General features: G+C 38.8%; 1 protein-coding gene across 35 annotated transcripts in view; it reads left to right on the plus strand.

Moving 5' to 3' along the window:
- The window catches only part of Abi3bp (ABI family member 3 binding protein), a 229,041-nt gene that overhangs the window by 178,282 nt on the left and 31,264 nt on the right, over positions 1-19,495 (plus strand). For 29 of the 35 annotated variants that reach the window (XM_031364086.1, XM_031364088.1, XM_031364097.1 and 26 more), the window contains 7 exons: positions 3,286-3,357; positions 8,643-8,717; positions 11,649-11,708; positions 12,271-12,318; positions 13,091-13,171; positions 13,417-13,494; positions 16,981-17,046. In XM_031364086.1, coding sequence (XP_031219946.1) covers positions 3,286-3,357; positions 8,643-8,717; positions 11,649-11,708; positions 12,271-12,318; positions 13,091-13,171; positions 13,417-13,494; positions 16,981-17,046 — 480 coding nt within the window. Of the gene's footprint in view, positions 1-119; positions 168-3,285; positions 3,358-8,642; positions 8,718-11,648; positions 11,709-12,270; positions 12,319-13,090; positions 13,172-13,416; positions 13,495-16,980; positions 17,047-19,495 lie in introns of all 35 variants that reach the window. The other 6 variants (XM_031364124.1, XM_031364125.1, XM_031364087.1 and 3 more) reach the window with 5 other exon arrangements.

A 19,495-nucleotide genomic window follows, 5' to 3' on the forward strand; every position in this document is an offset into this window, starting at 1 on the left:
GTTTTGTCTGTAAAATTATGTCATAAATTCTTGAGAATGAGGTTGCAGATACACAGGAAACACTTGTGGAACTGAATATCTTACAGTGTTTAAACTCATTCTCCTTTGTTTTGATACAGTTGTGGATTCTCTTACATATGTGTCTGAGCTTCCAGGGACCACACTAGGTAATGGCATCCTCAACAGCATGAACTGTGTGTTCTCTGTCTTCAATGTGTCACCCCTGAGAATCTCAGGATGGCCCTCATTGTGAACTCATGTGGCACATCCTTCCACTGTTGTGAATTTTCCTCCTTATGTGTTCATAGTCATTTTCCAAAAATGTCTTATCAGTTAGTATCACTGATCTTGGTCTCTGACTGTTCTTATATCAGTCAAACTGCTGAATATAAAATATAGCATTTTTCCAAATGATGCACTCACTGCCATTGGAACTACTTTCTGACCTAGAGATATACTTCCCAGTAACAGTCTTTTCATCATGATGGTTTGACGTGTTTGGTTCTTTGTTCTCTGTCATCCAAGTGAAAGTCAATACCTCTTAACTGGCCTGTGCTATAATTTTAAAGTTATTTTTTCCCTTCGTGGTTCTCATTCAAGCATTGTGGAGGAGGTGAAGAGTCTTGAAGTAATGACATTGTTTATCTCAAAAGCACTTTGCCATCTGAAGTCTGCGCTTTTTAAATAGAATGAGTTATGAAGAAACATATTTATTCTTAGTATTTCAAATTTCCTGTAATTTAACCATTCTCTTACTTTTGACATCTGTTCATTGCCATCCTGACTATTGTCTGTAATCTGAGTGTGCCTAGCATTATAGTAACCCCACATAATTTCCTTCAGCTACCATAGAAACATCACCTCTTTCTTCCCAAACTATAATCCTACCCAGACCAGATGAGCCTCAGACTAAACCTGGTATCTGTCTATCATCAGTAGTCTTTCTTGAATGGCAATGTGTAAACCTTTAGCATATTACTAAAAAACTACATCTCCACTACTCTTCTAGTTTTTGAGTTTAGAAAATAGGAATCTTTAGGAAGAAGATCATATATATTCTATTCTATTTTGAAGTATATATGTAAATTTATTTGGATTACTTTGTCTTCTTCACTAGCTTTATAACTGTAAAGTATTTTGAGGTAGCTGACTTATGTATGAAATTATACAATACTGACAGAAACATTTTTTTGCTGTGTAATCCACATTATGGGATATTGACCAATCCTCATGCCCTTATATAGAGGCCTCTCTGCTACCCCCTCCTGCCTTCAGTAGTATGGCATTTCCCTGTACACTGTCCCCTGGTAGTGGAGAAGTAGCAATTAACGTATATTAGCTGTAAAGTTTTCCTTGATAGTGGGGTTTGATCCTAAGGAAAGCAAAACACCTTTGTGGATTATAATACAATTTCTGCAGTACTCACGGTGTTCCACAGGATAGGAGTTAGCCATAAACAGGTCTAAGCTTCTGTTCTGGTTGTCAATAAACTATTTTAAGCCAGGTGGGTGTTCATGTGTGTAACTCCAGCATTCTGTGAGTCTGAAACAGAAAAATTGCTTTGAGTTCAAGGCCAGCCTCAGCTGCATGATGTGATCCTGTCTCATACACCTTTTCAGAAAACAACAACAAAAAAACAAAACAAAACAAAAAAACAAAACCATAAAAAAACCCTATTTTATATGGTTCTATTTCCAGGGGAGATAAGTTATTAATTTTGATAACTGTATTCTAAAACACTTATTAAGTAATATTGCCTAGTAAATGCTAGTTTAACTTTTTACCCAAATTCTACATTGACCACATGAATGGAATGTATCTCATATCAGTTAAAATTATCATTGCCAAAAATTCTTTCAATAGCCTATTAACATACTGAGTGCCTAATTGTATATACTACCTGTGATTTATTTGTTTTTATTTCTTTTTGTTTTTGTTTGAGAACGAGAGCTTGCAGTGTAGACCAGGCTGACCCAGAATTCATGTTCCTCTTGTTTCAACCTCCTTAGTCCTTGGATCCCAGGCATATACCCCACATCTGCCTGACTGTCATGGATAACATTTCCTGGAATTGCTTTTGAACATAACCTTGTCCTCACATGGTCTTTTTTTTTTTTTGCCTTGAGAAAGCAAATAGCACATTAATTGGACCTCAGCAAGAAAAGTGGCTGAACCATGACATCAGCAATAAGCTCAAATAACTCATTTTAGGATTAGAATGCTTCTTAAATATCATTTCAGTTTGGATGGCAAATGTACTTGTTGACCCTGACTAGCAAATGGTGCTCTAAACCACTGTGTTGTTCAGCCAGAATAACCTTGTGTGTATCTTGGTATGTGTCTTTTACAGGCCAGAGAAGAGCCCTGAAATCACTGTATACCTTGTATATTTCCATTTATTATCAGGAAGAAGCCACCCTAAAGCTTGCTCTGAGGACTCATACACACTTCCAGTGCCTAACAACTCATTTTTAGTGAATGTTTCTTAAAGGTTCTGAAACTACATAGCATTAACATCATTTTGTTTCTTCTTATCAAGCTTCCAATATCAAATAATTCTTATTTTCAGCAGTATTTTTCTTAAGGTGTCTAAAGTTGTGTGTGACACTGGGGATAACATGTTATGTGCTCTGACCTTCATTATTTTAGTTCTACTGAAGGCACTGTTCTCAAAGGCTACAGCCCTGGACCTGACAATTCCTTTCCTTTGATGGGATATACTTTTAATTTTCTCATTGAAGAAAACAAATTATTTTTATACTAATTGCTCCATAGTCTTCCTTAGAGTCTCTCCAGTGAAGAATAATGCTTCGCAGAAAAGTGCAGTGCTCAATTTTCTTCCTCAACATAGCCAATAAAATTGTACTTTAATTTTTCTATTGGACTTGCTATTTAAGTTATTCTATTCGAATTTTTGTAATAGTGATTTCCTTATTTAGAAGAGATGGGTTTGTATTTAAAGAATACATGTACATATCCATGATCACATGTGGGTTAGTAATGAGGTAACTTTGTTTTTAACCTATTCAAAAAATATTTGAAGTAGCTATTTCTAAAACACCAGCAGTTCTCCTTTGCAAGCTGAATATTTGAGGTGTGTTTAATCTACCTCTTTTATCCTGTACCTTTAATATCCCTCTTCCTTGTAGCTCTGGAAATATTGACAGCAGTTATTGACTTTATTTATCTTTAGTCACTCAGCCAATACCTTTGAGCTTCTAGAAAACACTATAGTTCTCGAAGGGTCAGGGGCTGCAAAGCTGTGAACCTATGTCTTTCCTTTAGCTCCCAGGCAGACAACCAGCACACCTCCCAAGCTCAAAACACCACACTCAAGAAGGCCAGCAAAAGAGCCAGGTAACTACAAAGCTTATACTTTAACATCTTTGTTTGTTTTCATATTTGAACACTTTATTATGTAGGAGAACACGTTATGTGTCAGTTAAATTTTTTTCATTTATTTATTCACTTTACACCTGGATCGCAGCACCCCTCCCTCCTCTCCTCCCTGTATCACCCTCATACTAACACTCCTTCCCCCTCCCCATTCTCCTCAGAGACTTGAAGGCCCTCCATGGTACCAACTTACCCTGGGACATCAAGTCCCAGCAGAACTAAGGGTATCTTCTCCCACTAAGGCCAGACAAGGCAGCCAGCTAGGGGAAAGGGAATCCAAAGACAGGCAACAGGGTCAAAGACAGCCCCCAACCCCCATTCCATTTGTTGAGGGACCCACATGAAGACCAAGCTGCACATCTGCTACATAAGTGTAAGAGGCCTAGTCTAGCCCATGCATACTCTTTGGTTGGTGGTTCAGTTTCTGTGAGCTCCTATGGGCCCAGGTTAATTTACTCTGTAGATCTTCTTATGGTGTCTGTGACTCCTGCAGCTCCCTCAATCCTTTCCCTGACTCTTCCACAAGACTCCCTGAGCTCTATCTTGTGCTTGGCTGTGTGTTAGTTAACAACTAATAGAAGCATCTCTTTCCATTAGTTGCTAGATGAAGCCTCTCAGAAGACAGTTATGCTTGGCTCCTGTTTACAAACATAGTAGAATATCGTTAATAGTGTCAGGAGTTGCTTCTCTCCTATGGAATCTCAAATTGGTCTCAAATTGTCCAGCCATTTGTTGACCATTCCCTCAATCGCTGCTTTATCTTTATCCCTGAACATCTTGTAGGCAGGACAAATTTTGGGTCAAATGTTTTGCGGGTGGGTTGGTGTCCCTCTCCCTCCTCTGGAAGTCCTACCTGGCTATATGAGGTTGCAACTTCAGTCTCCATATCCCCTGCTGGTACGAGCCTCATCTAGGGTCATCTCCATAGACTTCCAGGGGCCTTCACCATCCCAGGTCTCTGGCTCATTCCAGAGATACAAGTCCTAATTTCTATTCTCTCTCCTATCCCTCTCCCTCTCTCTCCAACCCCAGTTCTCCTCCCTACCACTTCTTCCACCCAGTTCCCTCTCCCCAGCCACCTCCAATGTCTATTTAATTTTCCCTCCTGAGTGAGATTCAAGCATCCTCCCTTTACTCCTCTTTATTACTTAGTTTCTTTGGGTCTGTGGCGCATATTATGAGTATTCTATATGGCTAATATCCACTTATCAGTAAGTATACACCATGCATGTCCTTTTGGGTATGGGTTATCTCGCTCAGGATGATATTTTCTAGTTCTATCTATTTTCCTGCAAAATTCATGATGTTCTGGCTTTTAATAGCTGAGTCGTATTCCATTGTATAAATGAACCACATTTTCTTTATCTATTCTTCAATTGAGGGACATCTAGGTTGTTTCCAATTTGTAGCTATTACAAATAAAGCTGCTATGAACAGTTGAGTATAGTCATCCTGTGGTATGGTGGAGTATCCTTTTGTTATATGCCCAAGAGTGGTGTATCTGGGTCTTGAGGTAGAACTATTCCTAGTTTTCTGAGAAACTACGAAATTTATTTCAGGTTGTACAAACCTGAAGTTAGGGAATTAGTTACTTAGTTCCAGCAAGTTGAGTTTTTAGCCATCGTCAAATAAGGTTCCCTTTCCTTGGTAACTCAAAGTATTTATGTTTACATACTGAACTTAATCAGGAAGCACATCATGAGGAGAGTTCATCTGCAAAGCTTTCCTAACATCTTATTGTTTCAGAGAGAAATGGCCAACAAGAAGTTTTCTTAGAAGAGCCACTTACTCCCTTCCTCTATAATTTTAAGCTATCCTCCTGACCTTCCTGCTATCCCAGAATGTACTCCCTTCTCCTTGTCAATCACACAATTTAATGAGTACCAATTTGAGTCTTGCTTCCAAAACTTATCTGAGGCCAGTTGCCCACTAAGCCAGGGAAGAAAAGCTACTGTCACAAATGGTGCAGAGGTAGGAAAAGAAAATATTTATCAACATCATATTAGTCTTGATTCAGGTGATAATTCTTGAATACTACCAGGAATAACAAATAATTTCAGGATCTCTATTATTGTTTCAGGTATCACCTGTTATATTTGATTCTTTATTTATTATTCCTTTTAAGATAATTGATTAAAAGACTATTCTATAGTCTCCATCTCACTAATAATCAAAAACCTTTCCTGCTTTAAATATTATTAAATCTGTTCATATTAACTACAAAATTCTATTATGACAATAATATTTTTGAGGTATAAATATACAAAGATCCTAATGCAACATTATCCAAAGAATTAGAAATTTAAAATCACAATCAATTCTTAGACTATTGAGAATGTGGAGTTCTGGTAAAATGATTAAAGATTAATTAAAAATAATAATTAGTGGATAAAACAGGGCTAAAATGTGTCAAATATTTTAAGTGACTATTACTAAATAAATCAGGTATGTAAACTTGTTGATATAAAATTAATACTATAGGGGCTGGAAAGATGGCTCAGAGGTTAAGAGTACTGTCCACTCTTCCAGAGGTCCTGAGTTCAATTCCCAGCAACCACATGGTGGCTCACAACCATCTATAATGAGATCTGGTGCCCTCTTCTGTCCTGCAGGATACATGCAGACAGAATGCTGGATAATAAATAAATAAATAAATAAACCTTTAAAAAAATTAATACTCTAACTATAAAATTGAATAGTTGTTAAAATTACATGGCAAACAGCTATCAAGATTTGATTGAATACATAGCATAGGACAGGAGTAATAGATAAGGATAAATGGAAATTTTAAAGACAATAAAATGATAAATATAAAGTAGGACATACAGGGAGTTCACACTTCTAGACTATAAATTCCTGGATACAAAGTTAAGTGAAGGAGATATAAACTACTAGGAAAATTTATTAATGATTTTATCTTTTTGAAGAACACTTTGTACTTAATAAACTTCAATGCAGTAAATTAGGGTCCTTCTATGATTTCCTATGATTAAAGCATACATTTTAAATGTGCTTAATTTTAAAGTAGCTTTTTAACCAACACAAGATACATAAGAAAACTAACCCAGTTCACTCCATGCTAACTCTGGAAGGCTAGAGGACTGGCAAACTACAAGGACAGAGGCTTTTGGTTTTGTTCCAACTGAGCCAACCTCCAGTCCATTGGCCTCTGCAGTCAACAGGAGCTGCAACCCAAATCTTTCTGACCTTGTCAATGGTATTAATAAGGGAAAACTAGTAATGGAAGTCCAAATGTGTTATAATGATGTTTTTTTTTGGTAATGGAACCTAGATCTCCCTCTTTCAACATGAAAGAATGTTTCTTAAAAAAAAAAATCCAAATAATATATTAGATTTCATAGACTTTCAAGAATGTATGTACACATATGTATTTTAAAATATTATTGTTTCATATTTTATTTACTGTGTGTGTATGTGTGTGTGTGTGTGTGTGTCCATGTATGTGTGTGCCACACATACATGTATTTGTGTGAAAGTCAAAGGAAAATGTTAGGTGCTTGTTTATCTGAACCATGTTAGTTCTGAATATCACTCAGGTTGCAAGGTTTGGTGGTAGGGTCCTTTACTCACTGATCTATGTTGTCATCCCATAAAATGTTTGAAAAATAAGTATTCATATCCTAATTTATCCTCTGTTATCTTTGAATAGCATAAACTTTAAGAGAACACCTGCATGAGTGAATAATCAGTATGTACAGTTAGCCACATGTCAACTAACACTACTGTTTCTCTCAATACACAACACAGTGTTAACCCACACCCTTTTTCAGTATAAAATTTTGTAATAGGTAGGTTATCTTTCTAGATATTCCAGAGCATACCTATGAATTACATTATAAAAAAATTTATTAGATATTTTCTTTATTTACATGTCATATGATATCTCCTTTCCCAGTTTCCCCTCAAAAACAAAAAAACAAAACAACAACAACAAGAACAAACCCCTGTTCCCTCCCTCTTCTCCCCTCCCCCTGCTCGCCACACCACCCTCTCCTGCTTACTGGCCTTGGCATTCCCCTACACTGGGGCATAGAACCTTCACAGGGCCAAGGGCCTCTCCTCCCATTGATGACTGACTTGGCCATCCTCTACTCTACATATGCTGCTGGAGCCATGCGTACTCTTTGGTTGGTGATTTAGTCCCTGGGAGCTCTGAGGGTACTAGTTAGTTCATATTGTTGTTCCTGCTAAGGGGCTGCAAACCCTTCAGCTCCTTGGGTCCTTTCTCTAGCTCCTTTATTAGGGACCCTGTACTCAGTCCGATGGATGGCTGTGAGCCTCTACTTCTGTATTAGTCAGGTACTGTCAGAGCCTCTCAGGAGACAGCTATATCAGGCTGGATTGTCCTTCCTTCAGTCTCTGCTCCATAGTTAGTCTCTGCAACTTACATTATAAAATTTATATATGTGTTTAGTTCTTTAAGATAAAAAGAACTAAAAAATTGGAACAAATACTCACTATTTTATAAGTCATTTAAAGCAAAGTTCTTTGCTCTTGGACCATAATGACCCTAAAATGATTTTATACTTAGAGATCTTACAACCATCAAACAATTTGATTATTACAACAATCAAAATTATGAGTATGACTAATTTTGGAGAAGTAAAAGAAAGTGTAAGATAGGCTATATAGTAAGCTTCCTTAGTGCCAGATTTATAAAGATCCTGGGAAGTTGAGAAAACGTTAGGGAACTACAGTTATCACATCATTCACTGTCCACATATGGAACTTAAACTCACCTTGTAAGACAGGGCTTGTTACTTCCAACTAACCATAAGGAGCAAAGTAAAATCTAACCCAAAGAACTGGAGTGTCAGAAGCCTGGATCTGGGCACAGTCATTGTGTCTGGCCCTTGGAGTCTGCTGAAACTCTCAGCCCTGGAACTTAATGTGATCCCTGCCATCTTCGCAAGTCAGGCAAACATATCGAGAAGGAGAATGAAGCTTTATATTAATTCCTGTCTCCTTTGACATGAGGATTAAAACACCACCAAAAACCTCTTTATCCTGATGACTTCTCAAACATTGTTTCTCAGACTTCATTTTCCAAAAACAAGGAATTTTCATGCCTGGTCTGTTTGTAGCACTTGTATTCCCTTTCTGTCTGTCTCTGTTGCCTTGTTTTTCATACAGTTCAAGCTTATTCCCTGCCAGGCCTGTTGTGTTAGCTGACTAAGAATCAAGGAATCCCAATGACTCACATGACCTGAGTTTTTCTCTTTCAGTTCCTAAGGGATCCCTGCATACTACTTCAAAGCCAAAAGTGCCACCAAGCCCTAAAGTGGCAGACACTACATCTGGTAAATATCTTATGCTGTGTTTAACTTGAATTGTACCATGCTGTCCCACACACATGCACTGAAATGTAAGGGCTGGGGCATATGAGATTATTTCAATTGTACCTCTATTTTACAGTCTGGTGGTTTTTATTTTTATAGGTACCTCAAGAATTCTAGTTTCACATGTACTAAAACTGTTATTACACTAAAAATGTGGAAAGAATTATACCAAGGACAGAATGTTTTTCCTAGAACCAAAGATTGTTGTTCGTCTTATGGTTGGGTTTTGTTAGGGTTGTTGGACTTGAATAATTTTATAGGGGAAGGAACTCACTGGAAGAGAAGTATGAACTCATGAGAAAACTACAGGATAAAATGGCTGAGTGTATCTCAGTAGTAGAGCATTTGGCTGACGTGCCCATAGCCCTAGGTTCAGCCCCCACTACTAAAAAAAAGTTACATACTTTTGTCTGGCTGTGATACAATCTCAGTGCTTGGGAGCTGTAGTCAGAAGGATCAGAAATTCTAAGTCAGCCTCAGCTACATGGCGAGTTTGGGACCAGCCTGGGCTACATGGAACCCTATGTCAAAAACAAACTAAGTAGGATAGGACTAAATAATGGAAGCTAACTAAGTAGGATAGGACTAAAAATGGAAGCTTACATGCCTTAGAGGAGATGGGAGGGGTGTACCAGTAGCAACAAGGAAAGCGTAGGTAGTATTCTCCAAAGGGGTGGGACATTTGGTCCCTCTCATGCTTGTAGTAAGGAAAAGCTCACACAGTCTAGATATTTCATGTTTCTAAGGGAAGCAATATGGTTGCAGCCCATGGGTGGGGTAAACCCTCTTACAGGCCATATTATACCAGCTTTCTCCAATAGTGTTTTGATCTTACCACTGAACTCCAGTGACACATTCATGCATGCACATTTTACAACTGTCCCCACATGACACTTCCTACTCAGAAGTGCCTTTTGATAGTTAACTTTTCTTTAGAGTGACCCAATTTACCTAAAAAGGTGGTTGATATAATCGATTGGACAGTTGATATTAATGATTAATTGGTTAATGTAAGTATATAATGATATACTAATGGTAAATACAAAGAAATTAAAACTGCCTTCTCAAACAAATTATCATCATCACTTATGTTGGTGAGATGCCCTCAGCATGGTGAACATGTTTTAGGGATTCTAATCGTATTTGATTTAATATGCAGATGAGAGCCACAAAGGGAGAAATTCTGACTTGCTCAGAGCAGCAGAGGATCAAGTAGGAAACATGATTCATAGGCCTTCGCTGGGAATCGTTCCGCTACTTTCTGGTCCACTGATTTCACCTGCCCTAGAAAGTTTGCTCTGCAGTTTATTAAATCACCACTTCATGCTAAAAAAGGGAGGTGCCAACATTAGCAGCTGGAATCCACATTAACTTCTTGCAAACTCTGCAAGGAGCTGAAGCAGCAGTCACTGATGTGTTTAGAGTGTGGCGGGATTTGTGTGTAGTACATCTTTCCTTCCTTAATCCCAGCTATTCCCTGTCTAGCCTGAACTGTAATCAATAGGCATCTATAAACAGCATTCTTCTTAGCATCTCTGTGGCCTTTGCAGAGCTAAATCAAAGCACCTTTCCCTTCAGCCTCCAAGTAAGCATTTAGTTTGATTCAAAGTTGGAAATGAATTCCCCAAACACCAAGCGGAAAGGGCAAGAGTTTGGTATTGTGGTGGATTTTTGTCAACTTTATGAATTACTGATCCTTTCCTATATTATATAAATAAATAAAAACATGAAACTTTCAAATTCCTCTGCTTTCTTTTCTTTAAAGTTATGAGCATTCTGATCAGGCTGGCCTGGAACTCGTAGAGATCTTCTTGCCTCTGCCTCCCAGGTGCTGGCATTGAAGGCATGTGCCACCCTGCCTAGTTTGAGTAGAGTCTTTATTTTACTAGTTGTGCTCCAAATTCCAGAACTGTAATTAACTGCTGTAATTGAACCAGTATTATTCTAGAGTAAGAACCAATGTGGCATGTGAATTAAACCATCCCTCTTTCCCCAATCAAAACAGAGAAAGTCCATCCTTGACAACCTAAGTTAAATTGTGCTCAGCTGCCTCGAGGTGTGACAGTTTCTTCGTCATCATTGTGAGGCAGAGTTCCTGCCTAAATCTTAATTTTTAAAGCTTCCAGTAGGATGCAAGGAAATAACACTCCCTACCAAAGAGATGCTGGTGTCTTGAAAATCCTCAGTATGAGAGGAAAGCTTTGCCTTAAGAAAGTAGGCCTAGGCAAGGCCTCACTATAGGGGCGCTCTGACCTTGGTTAAGGTTTTGGCTTGGCGATCTGATATGAGCAACAGGATACCACTCTGATATTTCCCCCCAGTAAAAAGACAGTCAGTGGCCAATCTATTTCATTCTGTTTACAAAGAAGGAATTTTTCAGGGCCATTTGCAATGAAGTTTTGTTCTTCCTTGTAGGTACTTGAGATTTTTGTCTCTTGTCTTTGTCTAAGAACCATTTATCCGTGTATCTGATTTAATGTATTTTTCTATTGCTATCTGAATTTTAGTGGGTATCAAATGGCAGCTATCACTTGAGCTCTCAAAACTTTTCTTTTTGAAAATTTTGAAAACAACAATCTTAAGGGAAACCTAATTCCTTGTGTCTAGATTACCCATTTCCTTTTCTTTCTGTTTTTCTTCTCTCCTTCCTCACCCCCCTCTGTTTTGTTTTGTTTTGTTTTTTTTAAGTGCAACTTCAACATGAACTGTGACCAACCTTACATTTGTTCACTGTAACTTCCTCCAGGAAGGCATAGTTTCCATTTTGAAAGAATGATCATTCTTTCTAAGCTTTGCTCTGTCACCTTTGCATCCTTTGTGCTTTAGAGATTTACATCTAAAGATTATGTTCACTGTCATAGTAGACAGTGTTTTACAATCTTTTTCTTTCAGTTCCAAAAGATGAACGACTTTCCCATAAACCAGAGCCTGAGGTCTCTCACAGCGAAACTGGTAAACAAACAAACAAAAACAACATTTTATTTTCTTAGCTAGAATGTATATTTATATTTTAAAAATCCTGATGTAAACGTATAAGTAAAAGGGACATGATACAGAAAAGTGTGGTTATAAAATATGTTTCCTTTTAGGAAGTTCAATCATATAATCCTGTTTCAATTTCTTTTCCTGGTTAAATATAGGAAGACTAACATAATAGGCTTTATTTGCTTTGAAAATGTTTTTACTGAAGAGGAGATCATACTGAAATTACACAGCTTAATTATTAGTGTAGATAACTGTTTTACACTCTTTTGCAGTTTTGTTTTTTTGTTTTGTTTTAGCAAAAACTAAATGGTAGCCCATTGATTCATGTTTTCTTCAAATGATGGATGATTGGTGAATGAAATAAAGATTTAGCTAAGTTCCTCAACTAGAATCTAGCAGTGTTTTTTCATATTTATTATGATTCTTAATGAATATTCAAGTGTTTAAGTAACTGTATCTAGCTAGAAAAACTATGATTTAACTTTGTAGCAGTTCTCACAAGTGTTTCTTTGGTTTACTTTTGGCATAGTTCTGCCTCCTGTCACCTTTAGAGTTGAGCCACCGAAGACAACAATAGGTAATGCTTTTCTCATATTAACCAACCAGCTTATTACTTTCTCTGATACCATCCTGATTGCAGGTCTTTCTCAAATGATCGCTAATTGAAAAGTCACCTCTTCTCAGTTCATTTTATGATGGCATTTTCCCTGTAGCCACCGTTTCCAATAAAGAGAAACATGGTTTCCATACTGAAAGGTTTTGCTTTGGAGACAAGCCCGGGAAGGCTCATTACCAAGCTTGCCCATGTCTACCTCACTTATCTCCATGATTCCACTTTCCCTGTTCCCCATCTAGTTAATAACTCCTACTGGTTTAATGGTTCTCAGCTGTGATGCTGCAACACATTAGTATATGTCAAGTTTGACAGACGATGCAAGAAGTTAATATTGGTCAAAATGTGAAAGCTGCCAGTGATGTGCTTTTTAGAGCAGACTTATCCCAACAGTTTTGTGATCCTTTTGGCTTTGAGGCGATAGGAAGAGAGACAGAGCTACAACCAGAAAACCAGGAAGGTATCCTAACCACATTCCATCATGGCCAGGTCTCCTCTACAGAGGGAAACCAGAATGTCATTTATGGTGCCTCCTGGTAGAAAACAGTTAAGAACCATTATACCAGCATTCCATTCATTGTCTTTCTCCTGAGAGTCCTGTGCACACTAACTTTCTTCACCATTCAGGAGATGTTGTCTCTTTTACATTCAAGTGAAGGTGTCTCCTTCTGTTCCATTCTGGTTTATTACTGACCTTGACTTGAATACTTACCAACTTACTACTTTTCTTTTGCAGCACCTTTAGAGACACGGGGCATTCCTCACCTACCTGTGATTTCACCAAGACCTAGTCAAGAGGAACTACAAACCACCATGGGTAAATTGTGTTATTTTTGTTCCACAAGGGACTTAATCATTCATGGATTGCCCTTAAAGTAACAAGCTCACTCCACTCAACTTTTACGTCGTGTGAGCTCCCATTTAAGAAGAATGTCAACAGGCATCAGTCAAGCTCCAAGTACAGTCAGTTCTCCTGAATACAGACTACTCCGTGAGCAATTGTATGGGAAGTGCTCGAGCGTTGTCCCTGTCATCACCCCATCCTACTGTGTTTTTTCCTAGAAGAAACAGACCGGTCTACCCAAGAGCTCTTCACAACTAAGATTCCTCGAACAACTGAATTGGCAAAGACAACTCAGGGTAATGCTGTCTCTCCACTCTTGGAGGGAAAGTTTCCCTTATTTTCCTTTAATCAAGAAACCTTGCTTACAGATGATATTTCCTCACTGGAGTGAACTACTCAATTAATTTCATATTAATGATGAAGAATCTTAGGCAAACTGAATGACATTTGAGTACACAGATCCCTTGGTTGTTACTTCAGATGTATTGTTGGATGCAGGATGCTGATATCTAATTTTTAAAGTCCCTAGGGCTTTGGGGAGGTTGTTGTTGTTGTTTTTTTGTTTTGTTTTGTTTTGTTTACCTTGCTAGACCTTCATGAGCCTGACCTTCATATCTGACAAATAAGGAAGACCTTCTCCATCTTCCTACTTTGCTTTCCCTTCTCAACCCCTCTTTGCCAGATTCATCCACTGACGACACACAATCAGCTCTGTATGGCTACAACCCTCTCTGGTTTGGGTATTTTCTTCTCTTTTTGAAAATCACATTACTGTCTTGAATGGCAGCAGCATCTTCATGCTCAAACGATGTACCTCTTCAACAAAATGTTCCTAGCAGGGTTGTACAATGCTCTATCATTTTTTTTTCTTGTGTCCAGATAGCTCTTAGTTTGAGGCTCTGCTCTGCTATTCTAGGGTTTGTGCTTTCCTGGTTTTGTCTCAAAACTTCGGTTTAGGCTCACTCAGGGTACAGTTGTATAGAATTTCAAATAATAACTAGGAAGGAAGCTATCTTCGGGGAGAAGAGGGGCACCCATAAACTGGTGCCTTCCGATAATCCTGATTAGAAGTAGAGAGGGGCAATTTTGATGAAGACAAGCTGTGTGTTAACAGGACCCTCTTGATAAGCTGTGCCTGAGCTCCGAGGTACTTCAGGTTCCATTTGGGACATGCGGGTTTGTTTAATGCCAATCCTCAGATAGCAGTTACCCTCGGAGAGACTAGAGGCGGAGACGAAATCATTCCTCCCGATGTTGTGCTCTAACTACTGAAACATGAGACTGTTATCACAAACCCTCAGCAGCGGTACTCCTTGGGCCACAACAGAACCCGCTCCTAGATGCCCCTACGTATTTTCTCTGTGGCAACCTTGCTTCCACTTCTACTGAGACAATTCCCACACAAAGTGCTGCATCTTAAGCTAGTTTCTCTCTACCTTCCCCACTTTTGTTTCTACATGTATTTATTTTGTCTGTACATGGGGCTAATAAGAGGGTATCTATGACCATGGTATGTGTATGAGGTCAGAGGGTGCCTTAATGGAATCAGTCCTGGTCCTCTCCTTTTACCACCGGGATTCTGGGGTTCAAACAGCTTGCCAGGCATGGCAGCAAGCATTTTTACACAGGGAGTCATCTCTATGTACTGAGCTTTTTACTTCAGTACATTGTAGCAATGTCCTTACCCGAAAACCTTTTAGGGAGTCATGATTATTCGACTTTTCAGCTCTCGATTTTGTCTCCATTTGGAATGAGGCAGAGTGCCTATCATCACTGTATATTTATTTCTGATGTTGTTTTAAATACTTTATTTTTAATACTTTTAGAGGTTGTTTTTAAAGATAATAGGTATGAAATATCTTAAAATTTTTGTATTACTGGCCACCCCGCAAAAATTCCTGGCACGCTGTTTACATGGTTACATAGTCAGAAAGCCCTGCTGCCTCTTTTTTTAGGTGTAGAGTTGGAGCGGTTTTCTCAAGGACATGTGCTGTCGGGTGCTGAGCTGTCTGAGTACCTCACAGCCTAAAGTTCATTTTTATTCCAGCTCTTTAAGTTCTTCCTAGAAAAACCAGATCAAAAACTCTGATGTCACTGGACAGTGGTGGCGCACGCCTTTAATCTCAGCACTTGGGAGGCAGAGGCAGGTGGATTTCTGAGTTCAAGGCCAGCCTGGTCTACAGAGTGAGTTCCGGGACAGCCAGAGCTACTCGGAGAAACCCTGTCTCGAAAAACCAAAAAAAAAAAAAAAAAAAAAAAAAAAAAAAACCCTCATGTCCTCATCTTGAAGTAACGACGGCACACAGCTGGGCATTACTGCACACGGCCGGGCATTGCTGCACCCTGCTCTGATCTCCTTCCTGTGCAAAGCTGGAAGATTCATGTGATGTCTATGACAAGGAAAATAAGAACCAGGATCCCTTTAGCTCTCTTCAGCAAAAGCAATCAAATGCTCAAAGGGATTTACACGAAAAGCAGAACTGGGTTAAAATGACTGACACTTTTACCATTCTCAAAGGAAAATCAAAGGGAACCATTTGCAAATCATCATGAGGCATTTTTGGCTCTGTGGGCATTAAGCCTTTATAATAGCAGCACTTGTGTTCGCCAATGGTTAGTACCCTTGGGATGGCCCCAGGAAGGCCCCTGGAGGATCTCAGTCTGCCTCTGCAGTTGGCCTGCTGTATGGCAAAATCCTGCTCATCAAAGTCTTCACACTGGAAGTGTCTAAGCGACCACTACAGTATAAGCTATTTCACAGGTGGTATTTTTTTTTAAAGCCTGCCAGGCAAAACATTGCTGATTTATGGTTAATAAATACCCACTCAAGACGTGAACAGAACCATTAAATGATGTAACATTTGTATAGTTTACAAGAAAAACTTTTTTTTTCCTGTCTATAGCTAAAGGATTATTACCAAGAGACTTGGTGGCAGGCATACATGTGTGGTCTGCAGTGTACTATCAGTAGCTGATAGACGCCAGGAACACCACATGCATTGAGTCCTTAGGAGGCACAAATAGTTCTGTATCTTCTCCCAAACTGGCCTGCAATGGTCACTCCATCTTCATTCAGCAAGGCTTCCTTCATTTCCATTCCTTCATGGGCAGGCACCATGGAGCAGGAGGTAGCATGTTAAGTTTAGGATTCCTTGCTCATTTTTCCTTGACAGGTGGGACACTGAGTATGTTTTCTCTCACACCTCTGTATTGCAATTACAGACAGTGAATATTTATTAATTTCAGAGTTCATAAGCAAAGACACTGATAAAGACCGCATGATGTTATTAATTTTCTTGGCTAAGTTTTCCTTTCTTTATCTTTCTTTTCTTTGACCCTTAAGATTGCTTTCCTTGGAAAAGTAATGTTCCACAGGATAGCAGTTCCTTTTTGAGAAGTCTGGCTGGCCATGTAGGTGACTGGCCGGATAGATGGATGTGTAGGTAGATGGATGACTGGGTTATTATGTATTTATCTTGTTAAGCAACCACCTGATAAAATGAATACTTTTGGCAAGCATGTACTAAATGATTGATTCTTAATATTACAAATGAGCTACCTCATTCTGTGTCCCTTTGCCTTCCAGCCACAAGTATTTTCATTTGTTTTATATCCCTTTTGCATGATCTAGGTAATAAGTAACTGGCAATTTCAGAATCTTCTTTCTATTTGTATATGAAGTGTCCTTGGTTATTGGCCCCTAGGGTAACTAAGGTCAATTGGGTGGCCTTTCAAGTACTAGTTACTGGGTATATGTATGTAAAGCCTGTCTTCTATTTCAGCACCACACAGATTACACACGACTCCTATGAGACCCAGAATACCTGATAGGCCACATGGCAGGCCTGGTAAGAAAACTTTTCTTTCTCTGACCTATGCAATCAGTAGGCTGGGGAAGCTACAGAGGAGAAAAAGCCAAATTTCCCCAAAGTGGAAGCGTTGGGAGAGAAGGCATCTGGGCCATGTACCATGAAGTTGAAATAAAAGGAACACAGACATTCTGGTCCTTATGGATACTCGAAGGGATTCATTGATGTGATAAAACGTAAAGGTGTTTTAATGAATGTTAGTTAAGATTCAGAGACCTCAGTGGAACTGAATAAGTATAAAAATATTTTGGTGAGGTTTATGCAGAAGTTACACACACCTGAAAAAAAACAATTTCAAATGTTTTTTCTGGCCTCAGAAAAACAAATGGCCTCATCCTAGTCAGAGAGTGTTTTCAGTTTCAAAGAGAATAGTTTTACTTGGTACCTTATGCCATCAAAAGAAACATCTCTCATCTCTAAAGAATAAAAGACATGATTTATCCTGGAGCCGAAATTCTGAGTGACTGTAACCCAGGAAAATACATTCCAGTCTTCTTTGTTGGAATATTAGGCTTGTGAAGTAGTTTCATGCATGGTTTTTAGTAACAGAACAAAGAAAGTTGTAAATCAGGACATTTTAAAACAATGTAGAAAGCACCTCTGAGGGGCAGAAGAGAGTCCAGGAGGCTGGGGACTCTCGCATACAAGCCCCAGGTGCTACCTGATGATGACATTCTTCAGTTTCTGGGTTGGTGGAAGCTAGTAGTCTTCTTAGCTAATACACCCCTAGGAGTTTATCTGTTAGTTACAGGATGCACAGAAGGGAGACAAGGAATGGCTATGTAGGGGGCTAATTGTAGCCCAAAATTAAGCAAGCTCTGGACCTGCAGTATTCCAGCGTCTCCACATCATGGCACTTCAAATCAGCTAATCACTCTTTGCTGACACAGACTCCCTCCAGGAATTCTTGTCCATAATTCAAAGGCTAAAAATATTTATAAACAACAAAAAGTATAGTTCTATATTGAGAGATACTTCCTACGTACCAAGTCAGAGGGGAACTGTAACTCTACCCCTTGGGGAACTTAAGGAAATGCTAATTGCTCAGTAAAGGTTGCTCTTGTGCTCCTGCACAAGCATTTCAGCACCAGCTAAGCCCTTTCTGGTCCTTCTTGTCCTCGTCCACTGTGATTCTAGCTATTCTCAAGGTCCTGACTGAGAAAAGTCACTCGCAAAGGTAGGGTCTTTATAAATGTATCTCCAGGTATGTTAGGGAGATGCAACAGCATTCTTATATTCTTTGAATATTATATATATAAAATATTCAATATATAATATAATTGTACACACACATATTTGAAAGTGAAGTCATTTAATGTTGCAGGAATGGTTTCTTTTTCTACACTAAAGAATAAAAAGGCACCAGAGCAAGGTCTCATCTCTCCACCCGATCTTGCTGAAAGCAGATGCCCAAAGACAACCAAGTACACAGAGGCAGAAAACCCATATAGGAAGAAAACCCCATATAGGAAGAAAACCCAGAGCTGCTAAGAGCTGGAATCAAAGGAGTGTGTGTGTGTGTGTGTGTGTGTGTGTGTGTGTTGAGTTGTCTTTCTCTCTGGGAACTGGCTGATTTGGGCTGTCCCAGGTTGTTGGATAATCTGGACAAAGAAAGGGAAGTAGATTATTTCCCTCCATATTAGTGTTCCCCAACAGTTCCTTGCGGTAAAGAGGCAGTTAAACTCCCACCAAGTGTTTGTCTTGGGGAGGGAGAAGCAGGAAGTTAGCAATCTTAAATGTCCACGTGAAAACAGATGAATCTTCCTAGGGCTTTTGTTCTTTTGTCCACATGCTGGGAATCGGCTGACTCCTAGCCCATCATATTGAGAGGTGATATTTTGGCTATAATCGCTAACTCCTAAACATAACTAGGTTGAAAAGTCTATTACAAGAAGAAGGTATTTCTATGTGACTTTGTGTTGCAAAAATCAAGGAGTCTCTAATTTGTGAATGATTGAACATTTCTGTAGAATACAGAAATAGTAATGGTTGACAATGACTGAGTGCTAGGAGGTATGTTTGAGGAAACAGAGTGGAATCAGAAATGGAATTAAAAGGCAGGCAATCTGGCTTCAGAGTTTATGCATAGAATAACACCTAGTGTTTGGTTTTCTAGAGAAGAGGAGAGAGGTTTACATGGTAGGATCATGGCTCAGTGCTCAACAGTAGATGTATACAAAGACTATTGTATTAAACAGTGTCTACAGATGTCCACAAAAGGATCACCAGTTTATGAGTGGCCTTGACATTAAATACATTTCCGGTCTCAGTTTTCACTTGATAAAATGTAGTCCTGATATTCCTTCAATTCTGTTTTGGAATGTGTCTTATAGCACATACAGGAAACAAAGTAAAATATTTTCTACTCAGAATTAGAAGTTTCCTTGCTACTTGCCTTTTTTAAAAAAAAAAAAAAAAAAAAAAAAAA

This window comes from Mastomys coucha, unplaced genomic scaffold, assembly GCF_008632895.1.
Source record: "Mastomys coucha isolate ucsf_1 unplaced genomic scaffold, UCSF_Mcou_1 pScaffold12, whole genome shotgun sequence".
Taxonomy (NCBI): domain Eukaryota; kingdom Metazoa; phylum Chordata; class Mammalia; order Rodentia; family Muridae; genus Mastomys; species Mastomys coucha.